The sequence below is a fragment of the Notothenia rossii genome (assembly GCF_949606895.1).
Source record: "Notothenia rossii genome assembly, chromosome: 3".
NCBI classification, from domain to species: domain Eukaryota; kingdom Metazoa; phylum Chordata; class Actinopteri; order Perciformes; family Nototheniidae; genus Notothenia; species Notothenia rossii.
The window spans coordinates 34,407,562-34,426,385 of record NC_136901.1 but is presented as its reverse complement, the minus strand read 5'-3'; the positions used below and the strand labels follow the sequence as shown (position 1 = coordinate 34,426,385).

At 41.1% G+C, this 18,824-nt stretch overlaps 2 protein-coding genes across 2 annotated transcripts; one reads left to right on the top strand and one right to left on the bottom strand.

The window, feature by feature from the left end:
* Window positions 1-425: 425 nt before the first annotated feature.
* On the bottom strand, window positions 426-8,202 carry man2b2 (mannosidase, alpha, class 2B, member 2). The gene is made up of 19 exons (XM_079671405.1): window positions 7,941-8,202; window positions 7,643-7,789; window positions 7,346-7,451; window positions 7,089-7,261; window positions 6,836-6,951; window positions 6,504-6,681; window positions 6,204-6,402; window positions 5,925-6,115; window positions 5,221-5,392; window positions 5,007-5,143; window positions 4,581-4,858; window positions 3,854-4,045; window positions 2,833-3,076; window positions 2,635-2,745; window positions 1,432-1,624; window positions 1,201-1,347; window positions 999-1,111; window positions 795-912; window positions 426-687 (listed from the first exon to the last, which is right to left on the bottom strand). The coding sequence occupies exons 1-19, from the start codon at window positions 8,064-8,066 to the stop codon at window positions 584-586; spliced, it is 3,045 nt and encodes a 1,014-aa protein (XP_079527531.1). The 5' UTR covers window positions 8,067-8,202; the 3' UTR covers window positions 426-583.
* Window positions 8,203-8,220: 18 nt separating this feature from the next.
* On the top strand, window positions 8,221-10,146 carry smim20 (small integral membrane protein 20). Its single transcript, XM_079671418.1, has 3 exons — window positions 8,221-8,410; window positions 9,434-9,490; window positions 9,934-10,146. The coding sequence occupies exons 1-3, from the start codon at window positions 8,302-8,304 to the stop codon at window positions 9,975-9,977; spliced, it is 210 nt and encodes a 69-aa protein (XP_079527544.1). The 5' UTR covers window positions 8,221-8,301; the 3' UTR covers window positions 9,978-10,146.
* The last annotated feature ends 8,678 nt before the right edge of the window (window positions 10,147-18,824 follow it).

The window sequence follows — 18,824 nt, the reverse complement described above, 5'->3', positions numbered from 1 at the left end:
TTTATTGTGGCCAGCCTAAGGCACACCTGTGCAATAATCGTGTTGTCTAATCAGCATCTTGATATGCCACACCTGTGAGGTGGGATGGATTATCTCGGCAAAGGAGAAGTGCTCACTATCACAGATCTTTTCAGATTTGTGAACAATATTTGAGAGAAATAGTTATTTTGTGTATATAGAAAATGTTTTAGATCTTTGAGTTCATCTCATGAAAAATGGGAACAAAAACAAAAGTGTTGCGTTTATATTTTTGTTCAGTGTATTTTCGACAGTTTCTTTAGTGGTTTATTTACTCTATTGAACTATTAGGTTCCACATCCTTTTTGGATTTCTCATTGGTAATTTATATAAAATCCCAATTATCCAACAAACGATATTGTAGTGCTGGTTGGCTATAAGTAGGAAAGTAGGACAATGAACGAAAATATCAAAAAATAATCACTTTATTCAGAGTCAATTAACAGGGAATCAATCAATTAGTCAACAAGTTAACAAAATGTGCAAAAATAAGTATTTATATACACTTTGTATAATTACTGTTACAACCTTTGTCATTAGCTATCTTCACGGAAGACAGGTCAGCCTAAAAGTTCTTGGAGGCAAAGTGAACGAAGAAGGTCCTGATCTCCTTGGGAGAGATGGTCACATTGAACGCACCATCACCGCCACTCGGACACATGGTGCTGTCTGTGGTAAAGAAAACACAAACAAGGAATGGGAAACATGTTTAAAATCCACATATTAATATAGGTTTATTTTAAATATTTGAATGCCAGTGTTAAAGGACTTCTCACTTGATTCTAAGTTATCTTCAGTCTTCCACGTCCACCTCTGCAGCGTGGTGATGTCCCAGGTTCCTGTGAGAGAACGCTCCTCTAGCCGTTTTACTTCCCCTATGCCCTGCAGGACATCCTGTTTTAAAGGGAAGAAATCATGTAAGTTCTATATTTAAAGGGTACAAATGTAAGGCTTTCCACTTGCGAGTATTTGTGGCGCACCTTCAAGTTTATGGTGACTGGCTTCGAGAGCTCTGGGTCTTCTCCCTCCTCAAAGAGATGCATGATCCTCAACAGGACTCGATCGTAGTCCGGCTCTGAGTGCAAGTCCTTGCCTAGATTTATATAAAACAAAATCAACTTTTCAGAATTTAATCCCGAGGAAAGATTAAAGGACTGTAACAAAAACAACCTGTGACCTGACCTGAGTTTATGTGGCCGAGGTGAACGGCATGATTAGAGCTGTAGTTCCACCCGGGGATACTGAAGCTGAGCAGGTGGAGGTTGGACGGCAGGACCACCGAACGCACCGGAGAAAGACGTCTGGGTTTCTTCTCATGCCACGGCTTCTCTGAGGATACAAGAGACAAAAGATAAGTGCTAAAAAAACACAAAAATCGACGTTTTTTTAAGCCCTAAATAGTTGAGTTCTCACGGGGTTGGTCTATGAGCATGATGACAGGGGGGTGCTGCAGCTCGATGGCCTCCCTCTGCTGGAGCCTGGCGGCGGTGCTGATGGAGCCCAGCATCACCCACAGGGCGGGCTGCACCACCGAGCTGTCGTTCAGGGTCAGGTTGTAGCCCAGGTTCCAGGGCAGGTTGTTCCAAAGACACCGATGGAGCATGACCTGAGGAGGAAAACACACAGGATGTTAAAGGTACCCTATGATACTGTTTTTCATCAATACATTATAGACCTCAGATATATACAAAACATGCTTCTGGAGTGATTGGCTCCAAACACCAAACAGATCATTGCAGCATTACCCATAATCCCCTCTGTTTCAGCCCTGTTTACAAAGTGCTGATTCTCTGTCTGTTACTTTAGATGAAAATAAGGAGCCCCTCCCCACGCCCCTCTGAGAGGTATTTGGTTAAAAAGAACACAATGGTGCTCTAGGACGAGATTCAGGTGATAAGATGGGGTGGGGGGTATCTTGGTTGGTGATTGGCTAATGGTTACACAAGCCAAAAAATCGTTATGACATCATAAAGTGGCCAAAATCTGATCAGCTCATTTTCAGACAGGTTTTTATAGAAATGGATCAGGACATAAAGAGAGAGAATATTTTTTCCTGAAACTTTCAGAGTCTCTTTCCACAGAGGGGACACATGTTGATGTAGAAGAGACATGAGAAAGTGGATTTAGCATAATAGGTGACCTTTAACACATCACGTGTTTCTGTTTGAAATGTTATAGCAACTGAAACAGCAGGTTTATCTTCCTATATACCAAGGTCATAATAGTTTTTATGTTCATTACATTTTTATTTTTGAAGTCCTAGTTTTAGTTATGTTTCAGTTTTGTATTTGTATTTAGAGACAAGCCCTACATGCATGTACAAATGTGGGATACATTGACACTCCTGGAAGTGTGTTCAGTTTCTGTGGTTTAATTTGGCGAGAGTTAAGGGGGAATTCTTTTTTGGAGTGATAATTAAAGCAAAACAGTTAAAACGATTATATTTTTGTTATCCTTTTTAATATATTTTACGTTTTTGTTTAACCTGGCAATGTCATTTCAGTTTAGTTTGACTTTAATAATATCATTTGTAAGCTTTAATTTACAGCCATATGTTTCACTTCCTGTTATTTGTGTATTACCCCAAATATAAAAATAACATATATTCCCTTTTACCTCCAGTTGTCCGTTGGCCTGGCTGGACACACCATGAGCTCTGTCGCTGACCAGCACCAGTCTGCTGAGCTCATCCTCAATGTACGCTGCCCGGACCATGGGGAAGTAATTCTGCAAAATCCACATTATACACACATTATGCCACAGATTCCAGTATTCCTATTATACCAGAATTGCCTTATACATCCAGGAACTTACTCTGGCTACTGTGTTGTTGATGAACTCCCTGTATGTCCTCTTCATCATCTGATAGCCGTTATCATCGGTGTACACGGTCCGGTTGTTCTTCAGGGAGGAGCTGGTTCTGAGCACCACCTCTGTGTTGAGGTGCAGCGGACCCACCCAGTACCTCTGCTCCAGCCTGTGGCACTGCAGCCTGCTCCCAAAGCATTCTGGGACTCGGGTTATGATGGAGTAAGTGTAGTCTTTATCACCTTCCTCTCTAGAAGTTGAAATATATGAAAGGTCCCCTATTATACTGTTTTTCAACAATATATTATAGGTCTCAGATATATACAGAACATGTCTCAAGTGTTTGGCTCCAAACACCAAACAGATCATTGCAGCATTACCCATAATCCCCTCTGTTTCAGCCCTGTTTCCAAAGTGCTGATTCTCTGTCTGTTACTTTAGATGAAAATAAGGAGCCACTCTCCACGCCCCTCTGAGAGATATTTGGTTTAAAAAATGCAATGATGCTCTAGTCTAGGAGGAGATTCAGGCTGCATCTACAAGGAGACGAAACGGAGAACGAACCGAATTCGATATCAAAAAAGTCTTCCGTCCACACGGTATCGGCTCAAGAAACTTGTCTGTCCACACGAGACCGCTCGGCCCGCTGGAGACGCTGTAGTACATATGCCGGGCCTGTAAGTGGTGCTGTACATCCGCCACAAAATAAACCAAAAGCAGCCATGCTCGGGGTGTTACCTTGGTTGGTGATTGGCTAATGGTTACACAAGCCAAAAGTTATGACATCATAAAGTGGCCAAAATCTGATCAGCTTATTTTCAGACAGGTTTTTATATAAATGGATCAGGACAGAAAGAGAGAGAACCTTTTTTCCTGAAACTTTCCGAGTCTCTTTACACAGAGGGGACACATGTTGATGTAGAAGAGACATGAACAAGTGGATTTTGCACAATAGGTCCCCTTTAAATTAAAATATGAAATACCACATAAGGGTTGATTTTACTACAGTACAGAAGGTTGATGTTACCTGTAGAAGTTCTGCCTGATCTCCGTGACGATCTTCCCGGGGATGATCTCCATCTCCACCGCCCTGTAGGACCGAACAGCTGAGCCGTTTGCGCTGAAGATGTAGTTGTCAGAGATGGGCCCGGCTTTCACGTCTCCATTGGCCTGGTATTCCCAGAAATCCTGAGTCATCATTACTCTCCTTTTATCTTGACTGCCAAGGATGACACAGAGGTCAAAAGGTCAGAGAGCTACACTGGCACCAGGGAAAAGCATTTGTATGAGACACAGAAATGGGATTTACACAGAAGAGTTGCAATTTAAGCAAATTATCCTTACATTCTAAGTGTCTGAGATTACGACAGTGTTTTTTGACTATTTATAATCTCAGCAGGTAGTATCCAAGATCTTTTCTTGTAAATATACAACTTTAATCTCAGAATTTAGGAGGTTTTTTTATCTGAACAATTCCCCTTCCCTCATGATCTGTACTTTTGCTTCTTTTTACAGACTATTATCCTTATTTGTGTTGTAGAAAGTAGTTAACATTGGTCATTACAAATTCTAAAAATGCAGATTAACATTTAAAATTGCTTGTTTTTCACCAATGTCCAAATTCAAAATGTATTCCGTTGACTGGCTAAGAGACATTTGAACCATAAGCTTGAAAAACAATCCATTACAAATGTGTTTTCAGTGCGAATATTTCAGTATTTCTGCATGTGGTGCAACACTCTCCCCACTCTTACAGATGCGTGATGCTGTGCAGTAGGTTAGTATCCTGGTCAAACATCAGCTCGTAGCATCCACTCAGAACGGGCAGCAGCCTCCTCCCTGTTTCCCAAGAGTCCCGGGTGAAGCGTCTCTCAAACTGAACTCCTTTAGCTTTGTACGTCCGGCCACACTTGGACCTCCCGGAGCATTTCTCCTCAGATAATTTAACCAAGTATTTTCTGTGCTGAAGGCCTCCGAGATCCACCACGATGAAAAGGTCATAGGTCACATTGGATTGTGCCGACCTCTGGATCTGTAACACACGGAGAACAGAATGGATTCTCTGTACTATGACATCTCTTATCATTATCCTGTAACTGCTGCATTTCACCCAGTTCATCAATAGTTTCCTAGTTCTTCTTTGGAGATTATTGCAACTTTATGATAAAAACAACATTAACCTGGGCTGGCAATAGTTGTCCATCATCATCCAATACAGCTGCATTAGGAAAGGCTACGGTGACGTTGATGATGGTGGTGATGTTCCAAGCTAACGGGTTGTAAACGATCACATGTTGCTCCAAAGCGTGATGAACACCTGTTGAGAATGACAGCTAGTATTAGCATGTAGCTGAATAGGAGCGCATGCTAATGTAAGCTAGCAAATGTCAACACCTTTCTTTTGGTAGCGGCTGCTGAGGATGCCGGGTGTTTCGAGGCTGTGGGGCAGTAGGAAGAGCGCAGCCAGAAGCTCGTCCACTCCCATCATGCCTTGCGTCAGATGCTGCGTGTACATGTCCGCCACCTTGGGAGACTCGGTGCCAGTGATGCCATCATGGTGCTGGACCTAGAGAAACATACGCCAGTCGGGAAGTTGTGATCAATTGACACACATTTCAAAGTCATTTCTGTTGTAGAGGTCTCCCAATCAAATCAATATCGATAGGTGGACTTTGATGATGTTGTGAAGCATTTTAGGATGTTGGGAGTTGTAGTCCTTACTGTTAAACAATCAGCAGTGCCGATGAAAATCATTTACGGATAAGTTAATGTCTTTAAATGTTATTCATATTTGTTGAGACACTTTTATGCACATTTGCCGACCTTCTTCCATGTTGCCCCTGAAGTAAGGGGAAATAGAGGGGCTATTATGGCATTGACAGGTGAGCAAATGAAGCCCACCATAAACCTGGTTTGACATGATTATAAAATATGGGATTATCTAAGCACACAAAGTGGACATTTTAAATAAACCTTAAAATTGGCTTAAGAATTGCGAATAACAAACCACATTTCGAAACCCTGTCACGTATTTTGGCGTGAACAGACACCCTTTGCTTTATTTTCTGTATAATGGGAAACTTATTTTTACACATCACCTCTGATACAGCCCAGCGAAGCGCCCTCAGTTTCTCCAGAGCCCAGTCTTTAGCTACAGGCCCGTCAGGGAAGCTGATCCGGTACCGGGTGAACAGAGTCTCCGCTGCATGCAGCTGGGAGCTGGCCCGCCGTGCGACTCCTTTCAGAACATTCCTGGAGGCGTAAAACCCCGTCCACGCCTGGTGTGGCTCTAGGAAATAAATCAGCCAGGGTAAGTTATATTTAAACAAGAAAAATGTGTTTGTTTTGTCTTTTAACGTGAGGATACAGATTCTCACCAGTGGAATATGGTAGGAAATCTTCACTTCCACGGAGCTCCCAGACAACATCTGATTGGTGGATGGCTTGGAAGTATTCACTGAGAGTGGCGTACTGAACCGTCACCCCAAACTCTTTGCTGTTCTGGTTGATGTACTTCATTAGAGGATCCATGTTGTTGAATTGCACCGATGAGTTGTAGAACTGTTTGTCGCAGCCCTGAATCACGAGAATAAAGCTCAAGATTGTAGTTCTATGTTATATAAATATTCTAATCATGTAAAAACTGATGCTATTACATAGATTCACAACTTTCTCACCCATGGCCAGAGCACATGGTTCGTCCTAAACCACGCCGCACGTTGCTTGATGTTATCCACCATTGTCTTGGCGTAGGCGTGTATCGTTTCCTTGGTGACGGGTAGGCTCATGTTGGGGTAAACTCCGTTTTTAGGGGGATCGGGGAACAAGGCGACTCCGTTCCAATAGAAACCAGAGCTGAGACGTAAGAAAATGGTGAAAAAACTCCAGTTTGTGCATTTAATAATACTCAATTTAGAAATATCAAAATATAAATTAGGTGAAATGTAGGTATAGAGTTCAATCCACGTCTGTCTGTCTGTCATTAATACTTCATATAAACATGGACTACCTGTTGGAAAATGGCAGGTTGGATGGGGTGCAGTAGCTAAACTGGTCCATAGTGTGTGTGAAGATCTGCTGCTTCTCCTTAAGAGAGGGGGATCCTCTCCATACAAACTGTAGCTTCTGTAACAAAAGATAAACATGCTGATGTAAAAGTCAAAGTGTGTAAACTGCTATCTTTGATGTACAATTTGTGATTTTTTTAACAGTATACCCATCACGGATTTCAGTAGTAATTGGGCTGTTGCATCTACTAATACCTTGTCTTTCTGCATGGTGTCTTTTAGGTCATAGTCGATGCGAGAGATGAGGTGGGCGTTGAACCCAGCCAGGGCAAAGAGGACCGGCGTGGTCGCAGAGGCTCCAAATGGATCCACGTGCCAGGAAAACTGAGGACGCACCCCGAACGTCTCGTAAAGAAAGCCGTGTCCCTCTGAAGCACCACAGAGAAACAGGTCAACTACATATCTCTTCTCTCAAGATGACGTTTACAGGGGAAGGATATGTGATGCACTACCTGTCATTTGTAGTATCTCGTCGTCTAGATCGGTTACGGCCTCGTCATGCATCACTAGGCCCCCGAGGATGAACTCAAGCCGACCCTCCTTTACGAGCTGTCGTACCTAGAAATCACAAGATATGATGGGTTAAACATTTACTTTTAAAGGTCAGCACCCAATGCACTCTTTTTGTCATCCGTCTCATTCAAATCCCCACACATTATAAGATTCCACACAAGAAAGTCCCTTTAAGACACATTTTTAGATAATTTTGCATTGTTTTACATCAGAACAAAGTGTAAACCCATCATTACTTGTTTCTTATGAGTGTCTGTGGCCACATTATCCCACCACAGTCGAAAGAACTCCTGCTCCACAGCGATGAACCTGCGATCCTTGTCTTTTGCCAGCTCCTCAGTCACACTGGTGTACACATTACCTGCATAGGCATGCATGCTCTCCTATGGAAAATACACATTATCTTTAGTACAAAATACACACAATCATCCACATTCAGGGTTAACAGTGTTTTGGAGGGGGGGGCATATTTAAATAGCACGATGTACATCAAGTTTAACCCTTTTTGTAGAGAAAATGGTGATAGAAACCTACCTGAACAGTGTAAACCCAGCCAACATCCATGTGACTGTGAGGGATTACAAAGGTTTGAATTGGCTCGCTTTCTCCTGCTGAGTAACAGCAGCATAGAAAAAACACCAAAACGGCCAAAAAGCTCATCGTTTTAAGCCCATGAAAGAAGAAATTAAATAACTTTACAGTTCGTCTCCCACACTTCCTTATTATTGTTGTGCTGCAGCATGTGACTCTGACGACGGCAGTCCAGAAGAACCAAAAGAGCTTGCTGTCGCTTTTTTCCCCTAAAGCGTGGTTTGCGTAACCTTTACACCGGAAGTAATAATTGTCAACACTGCTTGTACTTGGAGGTGAGAGGACCACCAAATAATAGATTAAAATGTCAAAAAATGCGAGAATGGCGTTGATATTTGGGGGCTTTGTAACAGCAATTGCCGCCGCGTTTTACCCGATATTTGTCTACCCAATGGCGCATAACAATGTTTACAGTAAGTGGCTTTTTATAAAAAATACGGTTACAAAACCAGACACCTAACTAGTGTCCTTAAGTGTGTTGTTGCAATAAACATGTCAGCATTGTACATATTCTTTGTAAACACAGCTAAACTACGTTTTGCTTTACTAAAATAAACGAAGCTATTATCTTAGACTGCTAAACATCTGAGTGTCTCCATAACTTATTCATGTTCGTAACTCACATTTGATTATTTTTGCAATAAGTAGTATTTTATTCCAGAGTAGGGTATTTGATTTAACATGCAGTTTTTAGTCTATCTTAGTCTATTTATTTATTGCACATTGTTAATTTGCAACATTTTCTTGGACTATTTTATTGCTAATGATCTAAACTGTGTTTTCTTGCTCTATTTTTATATTGTTGTATGTCTTATATATATATATATATATATATATATATATATATATATATATATATACTTAAGATTATAATTGCCATAACTACACTGTAGCTGTGCATGTGACGATAAAACCTTTGCATCTTGAAATATTTAGTTAGTCAGCTAACCTGCTATATGGCACTCTTGCTTTTAATTGAACATAATGAAGTTATGGTTTTATGTTCCCAAAACATATTATTATTGACATATACTGTTAAATTAAATGTGGACAGAGTTAAAAGGGTTTTCCACAGACTTGTAAGCATGCAATATGAGTTTTCTAACTGGACACCCAGAGGTTACTTTCCACTTTTCCTAAACAGTAAACACAACAAAGAACAAAGTAAAATGATGCCAGGAAAATTCATTTAGCTGAAATGTTGGTGGTTTTATTGAATGTCTTTGTTCTGCCACTCATCTTATTGGACAGTCTTTTTATTTTTGATCCAGTTTTGGCCAGTACAGATGGAAAGTCAGCACAAACAGTTGATACTTTTATTACAGTGTTGCAGACAGAAGGGAACAATGAAGCTGCAAATGTTTATTTTTTTGTTTATGGCATTGATTTTGACCACGAAATCTTCTGACAATACTGTACCGTTCTGTCTTTGCTAGGAGATGTTCAGAAGACGAACCGGGCAGGAGTCAACCAGGCAGACATTCAACCCGCGGGTAAGAGCACATAGTAGATTTATGAACTTGGTCCACACAACAGGTATATTTTTTATACTCAATGAATATTGTTTATGTGGAAATGCCGCAAAAAAGTGCTGTTTTATAAAAATCATTTTTTTTACAATCAGTCAGAAAGTATTGGACTTTCTTTAGTTGAATATTAACGTGATTTACATTGCGAGACTTGTCAGGTATATGTCTGTCAAACAAAGGTTGACCGTCTCAATGCAGTTCTGTAGGGAGCTCCAGATGTATAGGATTTACAATATAGGCACAATTTCGATCTTTTAGTACTGTATGGAGAACATATATTTGGTAATTGGAAATCAGATTTTAAAAGCACTTGGCGTTGAAAAAACTTGAATATTGTCATTATTAGATGATTATTATTTTATTATTATGCCTTTCTGAACCTGTAGATGTTTAATTTTTCTCTTAAGGTATGAAGGTGTGGTCCGATCCATTCAAGCCTGCAGAGAAATGACAACCTGTGGCATCTAACCCATTCCATGGACACTGATGCTGATGAAGATGTTGAACAGAGAACGCCTGTTTGTTGAGTGCTTGGTGTGCGAATGAATGATTTCCAGAGTGTGTTTATTTCTGGTTGTGACTCCTTAAATCCTATGAATAAAGTTGAATTATAACAGAAACATATTTATATGACTTTCTTTCACATTCGACTCATTATCCAAATGTACCAAAAACTAGAATAAACTGCTGCTAATTATCATTTTGTCCACAAGGGGGAGCTCCACATCTGTGTGTTGCAACAAAAGCCTCTGGACTGTTATATTTTGTTTGTACATCTGAGATATTTTGGAAAAACTTCTCTATATCCAAAAGCTTAACTTTGGTATGCGGCCTCTAGAAAATTACAAAAGACAGTGATTTGTTTAGCCATCCTATTCCAAAGAATGTCCCTTGACATTTTATTTTGATTTACTTGATATAAAAGTGGTTCAACACATGAGGGACAATATCCAGTATTGTGCGGTATCATCTTCCAAAATGGAAATAAAAGAGTCAGTTATTCCAGGACACATCACTCTATTATGATTTCTGTCACAGACACTGGGTATAACTGTTGCTCGGCTGTTTAACTGGCACGTGACTGAAGCTGTGTTTTGCCCATAGGCTGAAAAAGATGGGGCAGAGATCCGTGGTCGTCTTGTTCACAATCCTACCCGATCCAGACTCCCTTTACGAGTCCACGGGTGCTGTAAAAGCAGAGAATTCCACTTTTCCCCCCCCCTGTACTTTTGTGGTTTCCTGACATTGACCAGCATCCCCTTTCAGCGTTTGGTCCATCAAAGTCCTTTTTGAAGGAGAGATAGATTAAGAAAGACCTAAAGCATGTGTTTATGGTCCTTCAGATATGGTGCGTTTTTTAAAAACTTGCCCTAAAGTCTTTGGATGCAGTCTGTACTTTTGGACGTTTAGTATCGCTCGCGAGGCCTAGTGCCAGCAGAACATACTCCGAGGGCCACTCTCCTTCTCAACCCCCCAATCAACAAGCCCCATTGTTTATGAGAGGTTGTTATTGTTGGGCCACATTCAGAAACAAGAGAAAACTCAAGAGCCCGGCTGTGCAGAGGCGTCCAAAGTAAAGAGAGCAAGGGGTGAGGGGGTGGTTAAGGGAAAAAACGAAAAGCTGAAATTCCTCTCATTCCCCGCTGGTGTTTTCCAGATTCCTCAAGCGACAGTGAGTGAAGTAAGAGGGGAAATTGAAGCGAACGGCGAGAGGAAGAGAACCACATTCTTGAGGGGACGCGTCACCTACACACAGAATAGAGAGACACTCAATCTCTGTTGCTTGGCCTGGCAAAGTATGTAACAGGTTGTGCAGCATGGCTCTCAGCTTTTTGAATCACTGTGACACCATGACATTTGGTTTCAAACCCGCTCCTTACGCCTGTCTTTTCAGAAGCAGGACTGCAACAGGCTCTAATGCTTTGTCCTCTCTTTGTGGCCTTGTCCCATTCAGCTGGATATGTAGATAGACACCCTTACTATAAAACATTCAATAGGGTCAGAGCACACTATAAACTATATGAACTCAACAATGTTGCCTCTGTCTGCAGCACTTTTACTATCCTACTATTAACCCATCACACAAATCTCCCCCAGCTATAGAGGCGTTTTTTGGTGGATAATGGTGGCACATCGTCGCTTGTTTGCTGTGCGTTCGAGAGCCCCAGATAATTGGCCAGGTTTTCTAACTAATTGCCATGGGAACAAGGGTTGACAGACAGGCCACGGGGTTGGAGTAACAGCAGAGGGCTTCCGGGAAAGGGGCGGGATGTAATATACGAGCAGGGCGAACGCCTCTCTCAAGTCAAGTGTGGAGAATAAAACTGGAAATAACAAGTGAAGAAGAATTCTGGACAGCCTCCTTATGACACACTCTGTAATTGAAGACAGGGAAATGTGGCATTCATTTCTATTTGAAGTAAAGACATTTTGAAGTGTTACCGTTAAGGAGGTTTTCTGTTCCAACACTCAGTGAGCTACAAACATCAAAGTAAGGGGTGATGCAGTAACTCATAACCTTGATGCAGATGTTTTATTACCTAGTTTTATGGATCAAAAGTTTTGTAATACTTTACCCTCTTAAAGATAAATGTCATGGTGTAAATCATAGGTGATTTAAGGAAATACAAGACAGCATAAAGACAAAATATAGTTTTTGGAGAGAGATAAGTAAACCCATAATTAAAGAGAACTTCAACATCAATACTTAAAGCAAAAAGTATTTTTATAATGATGCTAAATAACTACAGATCTGCATTTGTCAAAAATAAGGAATATAAATGTGTCAGTGAATATCAAGCTCCGATTTTAAACACCATTATTTGCAAGACATTTTACAGGAATAAAAAGATTTCACATGAATTCTCCAACTTGAAATCTTCATCCTTAAGGCCTTGGTTTGTACCATGGTACAATCTGTCAAAAACACCATGGTACATGTACCATGGTAAATATACCATGGTACTATGGTACAAGTACTATGGTAACATTTCTTATGGGGGCCTCTGATTCAAGTGATGTCACTTAAGTCAATGTATCATATTTTAAACAGCTCTCTAGCCACAAGAGCCTTTGTACAGCTTTTCTCACATATTCAGTAAGACCTAAAAACAGACTTTGATATGTAAAATCTGTAGTTTTATACGAAAATATTTGCTGTAGGGCTGAATCATGTGTTTCGGAGTGTTTCAGATATCGACAGTAAGGAAGTCTGCCTACTCTTTAAATCGAAAAGAAAAGTATAAGTAACTAGAAGTTCCAAAAAATGACTGTGTCTCGAAATCAAGACCCAGTTTCTCAAGATAATCCACATACTTTGTTGTACGCCGTTTCAACTATAGGAGCCATTTTCCTTCTGTTACCCATATCACCGCATAGAAGGAAGCAAAACACTGGGTGGGGATGTTTTGTAGCTAGACAATAGTCCCTACTGTCCCTTTAAGGCGCAAGAGTGGATCCCTCAAAACCAGAATGGATGCACTCCACATTGCATGTATATCACTGAAGCAAACAGTTAATTTCCTCCCCAAAAAACAAGCAGCAGTCTACATTTCCCAATCTCTGACACGCAGCTCAGCCTTCTTAAACAATGTACCGGAGCGCTGTCCACATTCTTGGGTCAGCAGGCGCACGGCTGTGGAAACAGAAAGTATGAGTCTGAAGCAATGTCTAGGAGAAAAGGCTCCGGCCAGGCTCTCAGCATGCAGGCGAGGAAAACTGTCCTGGTGAGGTCTGGAACCAGATGGAGTTACATTTAGTGCATGTGAGGGAGTGCACGTGTGTCATTCAGTAAAAAGTTGAAGAAGTTCAACTAAGAGGAACCCAGTATCCCCTGGAGACCAAACTGTGGATGTGGAACTTACTGGAACTCCAAACATCGTGTGTGTGCTTTTGTATTATGTTCTTATTTGCCTGAAGCAGGACCACAAATAATTATGGTTTGTTTTAGGTTGCATCTCTGCTGCCCAGTCGTGAAGGCATTGCAGCGCATTGCTGTGGTCTGTCAGTTCTTTTGAAGAAGCTGAGTGGAGAGATGGCCGATGGATAAAGGGCAGATGATGCAATGATGGTTTGCTCTCATTGTTGCCTTGCATATTTTAGACTCTGACAGGAACTTATAGATATTTGGCAACCGAGCAGTGCACATGTAAAAATACGTAGGCCTAATGCGGTTTCTGCCTCTCGTGCATTGAAGCTTCAACGCTTCTGCCCGAATCTTACAGTCTGTTATTAACCAAGCAAATTCTAAACATTAATCTAGTAATTAAGAGGTCATTTTCCAGTCTTATGATTTATGCAGTTGCGTCTGAGCTATCGTAGCTATTTTAAGTTAGCATGCTAACCTAGCCTAGTAAGATAATGATAATATTGGATGGACTGCCATTGGAATTTGGTACTCATGTTTCTCCGAAATGTCATTATTGTTGGCTTTTTAACAATTACCTGTAAATATATTGACATTTCCATTAGCCCTAGTACTGTGGACATATTTTGTAGCAGTAGTTACCCGGCTAACGTGCTAAACTAAGATTAAAAAGTGGTTAAATTACACATGCTAACCCTAGCCATGTTGTGCATTTTAGCATGCTTACGTTAGCATTCAGCTCTAAAGACAACAGTGCTAGGTTCAGTCTTACAGAGCCTCTTGCAATGCTAGTGTAGATTGTTATCATTGTGAAAATAAGAGAGCAAATCAAATGGAAAATATGGATGGTAGAACGACTGCATCATTAAGCCAGTTTACAGTTTTAATGTTTTTATTTCCAGCCCTTTTTTGGGGCTTTTATGTCAGAAATCACTGACCCACCCCCCTATCAGCAGCGGAAGGACACCCAAGTGGTCTCTACTTTGTTCAGCTAAACTCAATGGGGTCTTTTCTTCACACAGGGCTCTTCAGGCAGCCAGTAATTGTGATTAAGCAACACCTCCGAGTGAGTTAGGAAATTCTCAAATGTGGCTTGAAGCGTGCCAAAAGCCTGTTGCTTGGCTCGTGTCCACATATGGATCTGTAGAGGAAATGTTTAAGCAATTAGTCTGAGTTTAAGACTGGAAAAAAGTCATTATTTCCTTCGTTTTTACAAATGAGGAGGAAAATCTTTGTTATGTCATCGTGCAGCCCATCTTTTCCCCTTGTTTTTATGGAACCAAAATGTCAAAACACAATTACACTAAACTCAGCACTGCTTGATTAACAGAGTCCTATAAACCCACACACACACATGCATACATGCACGCACTGAAATAGTATTGTCACCAATCACATGCCATTACAGTATGAGCTCGTGCACGAATCAACCGTCAATCACCTTAGCTGGTTTTTGTTTTACAGTTCCATTATAATATTAAAAAAAAATCTTATGCACTGAAATGGCAGTGCGGCTGTTGGTTTAGGCCAAGTTACTGACAAAGAGGGCCAGAGCTGTGAGCAATCATTCTGCTCTTCCAAACCTCTTCCTAAAGGCTAAGAAAAGAGCAGAGCAAAGAGTGAGTAAGAGTGATTTATAAGGCACCTTAATACTTGACACGTTCATTCGTGAAAGTAAGCCTGCGGCCTATCAAAGCCATTGCTTACATTAAAAACACCATGGAAAGCTGTTTTTTAACAGTGTCTTTTAATACTCGGTGGGCCAGTATTCATTCATATTTCCTGGCACGCCGCTTAACTCCCCCTTAGTCTGAGGGGCTGTATCCAAATAAACAGTTTAACCTCGAGACGGCAAACATGATATTGTAGGAATACAGCAGGAAATGCAGTAAAGATTGATAACATGTGAAGTATTATGATCTAATATGACATACTCAGTGTTACTTTAGTCAATATACTAGTGGTCTGAGTGATTCACAGGGTTAAAATGCTCGCAGTACCCTGCTATTTTCATGCAGCTATATCCTGTTATTAGTGGATTACACGCAGAGCAAATTAATTCAATAACTCAAACCTACATCCTACGTTGCAGCTGGTTGGTTTTAATGGATTCTTAGCGTGCACAGAGTCATACTTTGAGTGTATTTTCGTTTTAGTGTAAACGTCTGAGTGCGACGTCGATGTGTTCCCCGTGGGTTTTCATTAGGGCCTTGTGGGTGACAACAGAATATATGACTTGGCTCCGGACCGGAATTCGGGGAAAGTCATGGAATTTTGGAAGCCTTGACGGAACACAGGCTGTCTGCTGTTGGCCCGTTCCCCACAGAGGAGGAGGAGGAGTGTGCGGCGACAGGCCTTAAGGACATCCTCAGGGATCTGACCCAGAACAATGACAGGTTTACAGCTCCATTCAGGCTGGATGTGGCTGAAATCGAACAGATATCCAGGATCACTCTGAGCTCTACAGCAGATTTGACAACACTGGATAGTCCACATGATTAGTAACTCTGGTAATCTGTGTTTCTTCCTAGCCAGGGAATCCATTATATCTGTTCATTGCATTTCTTCACATAGTCAAAAACATTATTTGACTACTCTTAAGAAGAAAATCCATGAGGAAATCTTTCTTGTATTTTGGAACAACTACCTATTTAGATTTTCCACTTGTGGCTTCACTTGGTCCTGACTGCTGTTTGACTTGAACCCTCGGGACATGAGAGCAAAAACCTTCATGTCTCAAGTTTGGACCAGGTAACATTTGGTTACAGCAGGAGATGAAACAAAATTATGAACACAGCTTTGAAAAGAAAATGTCAAAATGTTGTGTCCTTTTAATGGCCAGCAGTTAAAACGTAAAAGACTTGCACCAGGAATAACAAGTTGTTTATGAAGACTTGGTGCTGACTTGTCCTTGACTTAAAGGTAGGGTAGGTAAGTTTGAGAAACCGCCTCGAGATACACTTTTTGTTATATTCCATGGAATGCTCTTAACATCCCGATAGCAATTAATATCGTAAGTGCTTTGACAATAAATACGTAAAAAAATGTCATCTGTGGAAGCCGTAGTACTGTAAAAAGCACGACCAATCTGTGCACAAACGTATCTCGTGCCCTCATTGGTCATGTGCGCGTTCATGTGTGTTTGAGGAGGGGCTCTGTAAGGAAGTGGCAGATTTTTTTCCGGCTGTGTATTTTCAAATTCTAGCGCACTCGAGCTGGTTTCTCCAAAATGACCTACCCCACCTTTAACATTTGAATCAAACTTCTCGCACGACACTGGCTTGGTTAAAAATGTTTACTGTGTCTTCACTTTTGCAAGACTTGGGACTTGACTTGGACTTGATCTTGTGGACATGCAACCTTAAAGTTTGCCATAAGAAGACTTAAGACTAAACTCATTTTTGATGGACTTGAGACTTGCTCTGATTTGCTATTTTGAGCTTTTAGACCTGGTAATACAAGACTACAGACCTGAATTGGACTTGTCTCAATTGACTTGTGACTTTACATGGACTTGTCTCGATTTAATAAAGACTTTTCTTGAAGGAATTGAGATGTAAATTACTTGCAACTGGCCATTGTAATACTGGACTTGATTTAGTCTCAAATGACCTGTGACTTGACATTGTTTCTTCGTTTGGACTTTTGACTTGACTGCAATAACAAACTTTGAGAGATGACTTGGACTTGTATAGAATGACTTCACTTGTAACTTGCCATTACACGCTTTAAGACGTGAATTGGGCTTGTCCTAGACTCGAGCTCAAAGAATCAAAAACAGCTCTGATTGCTTTTCAGACTTTCATAATATCGAAGTCACTGAAGAGAGCCTCATAAATCTAAAGTTAAGATGGTGGAAATTGTATTATTGTATCCTTCTGAAAAGCTCTAAAGCCTTGGAAAGGATTTTCTTTCCACAACTGCTCAAGAACTTCATTATTTCCTACATTTGTACGCCTCGGCTGTAACGTGCAACGGCAGGTCAGAAATAAACCTTGGTCATGTCGTGTGCACAACCCTAAACCTAACCGCAGGATTAAATAGCACCCATATGCACTGATGTCAGTAGGAAATTTGCAAAAACGATTGAATTGCATAAACCTCATCCTCATATTCTGTCCGAAGGGTATACTTCTGTTATTTAATGCCATCCTCAAAAGAAAGCCACCCTGACATGAAAACGGAACCATATCCCACCTGAGCTCCAGTGATCTCTCCCTTTAGGCTATGAGCTTACTTTGTGGTCTCCCTTTTCCCTTTCTCCCCGCTCTCCTCATCCATCCATCCCTCCGGTGCAGCTCCATTCAGAGAAAGAGCACAAACCACATGTTTCGGGGAGGAATCCTTTCCGGGCAGCGTCCCAGACCAAAGTACCTCCAGCTCTCCTGCCCCATGGCATCACTTAGCTCTACCCTGTCATTAAGGACAGGGTTGGATGATTTGTGTTGGAACGCAGCCCTTTGTTCAAAAAGGAATGGATGCAGGAGGAGAAAGACAAGGAGCAAAAGGGGGGGGGGGAGAAATGATGTCATCTCAGGTCGGCTCTGGAAGTAGGCCTGGACCTGCGGTGGCTTCGAATGGTGTTGCCTTTGGGCTTGGGTGCAGGAAAAGACAGATGGAGATGGAATGATGTGGAATATGGTGTGTAATTTGGTATGTGTGAATCTGGATGAGTAAATATGTCTCTTACTTTTGTGTTTCGTTCCATGCACGAAACTCTCAGTGTGTTTTGCGGGTTTTTCTAATCTGTGGTCGGAAAAGTATAGGCTGTTTTATGTTGCATTCGCTCTTTGTTTCAGTGTTTCTTTAGCGGGTGGATGCTTGAATGAATCATTTGGATGGAGGCTGAGGTATCAGAAAGGGCGGTTTGGCTCGGGGGTGAGGAGGGGTGGTGGGACGAGGGAGAGGGAGGAACAACTTGTACTTGTGGCTTCTGGATTTCTATCGCACACTACTGCCTCCCGCTACCTACAGTATGTCATGTGGAACATATCAGACACACCAAAGACACCAAGGACTGAAAGTCATTATCCTAAGTATTTCTGTCAATTAGTGCTGAGCTTGTATTCAGTATAACTTTGACTTAAAGGATAATTTTGCTTTATAAAAATGTAGGTTTAATTTCGTACTTGTGTCCATTATTCGTATTTTCTTAAATGTTAGTTGATTGCTATTCTCTAAGGATGCAGCACACATTGCTACATAACCTAATTAAATTATGCAATTTAATCACACAATATTATTGCCTATACTTAGTGTTGGCTCACTTTCCATTTTACATCCAAATAGAGTGGTTTAGATTACCTCATTGTTGGCTTATTGATAACCTAAAATAATGGACAAACCTTCCAATTGAGACCCAACGTTTAATACTTTTTCCTTTAAAGTGGACCTATCATGCTATATTGGAAACATATATTGTAGGGCCATACC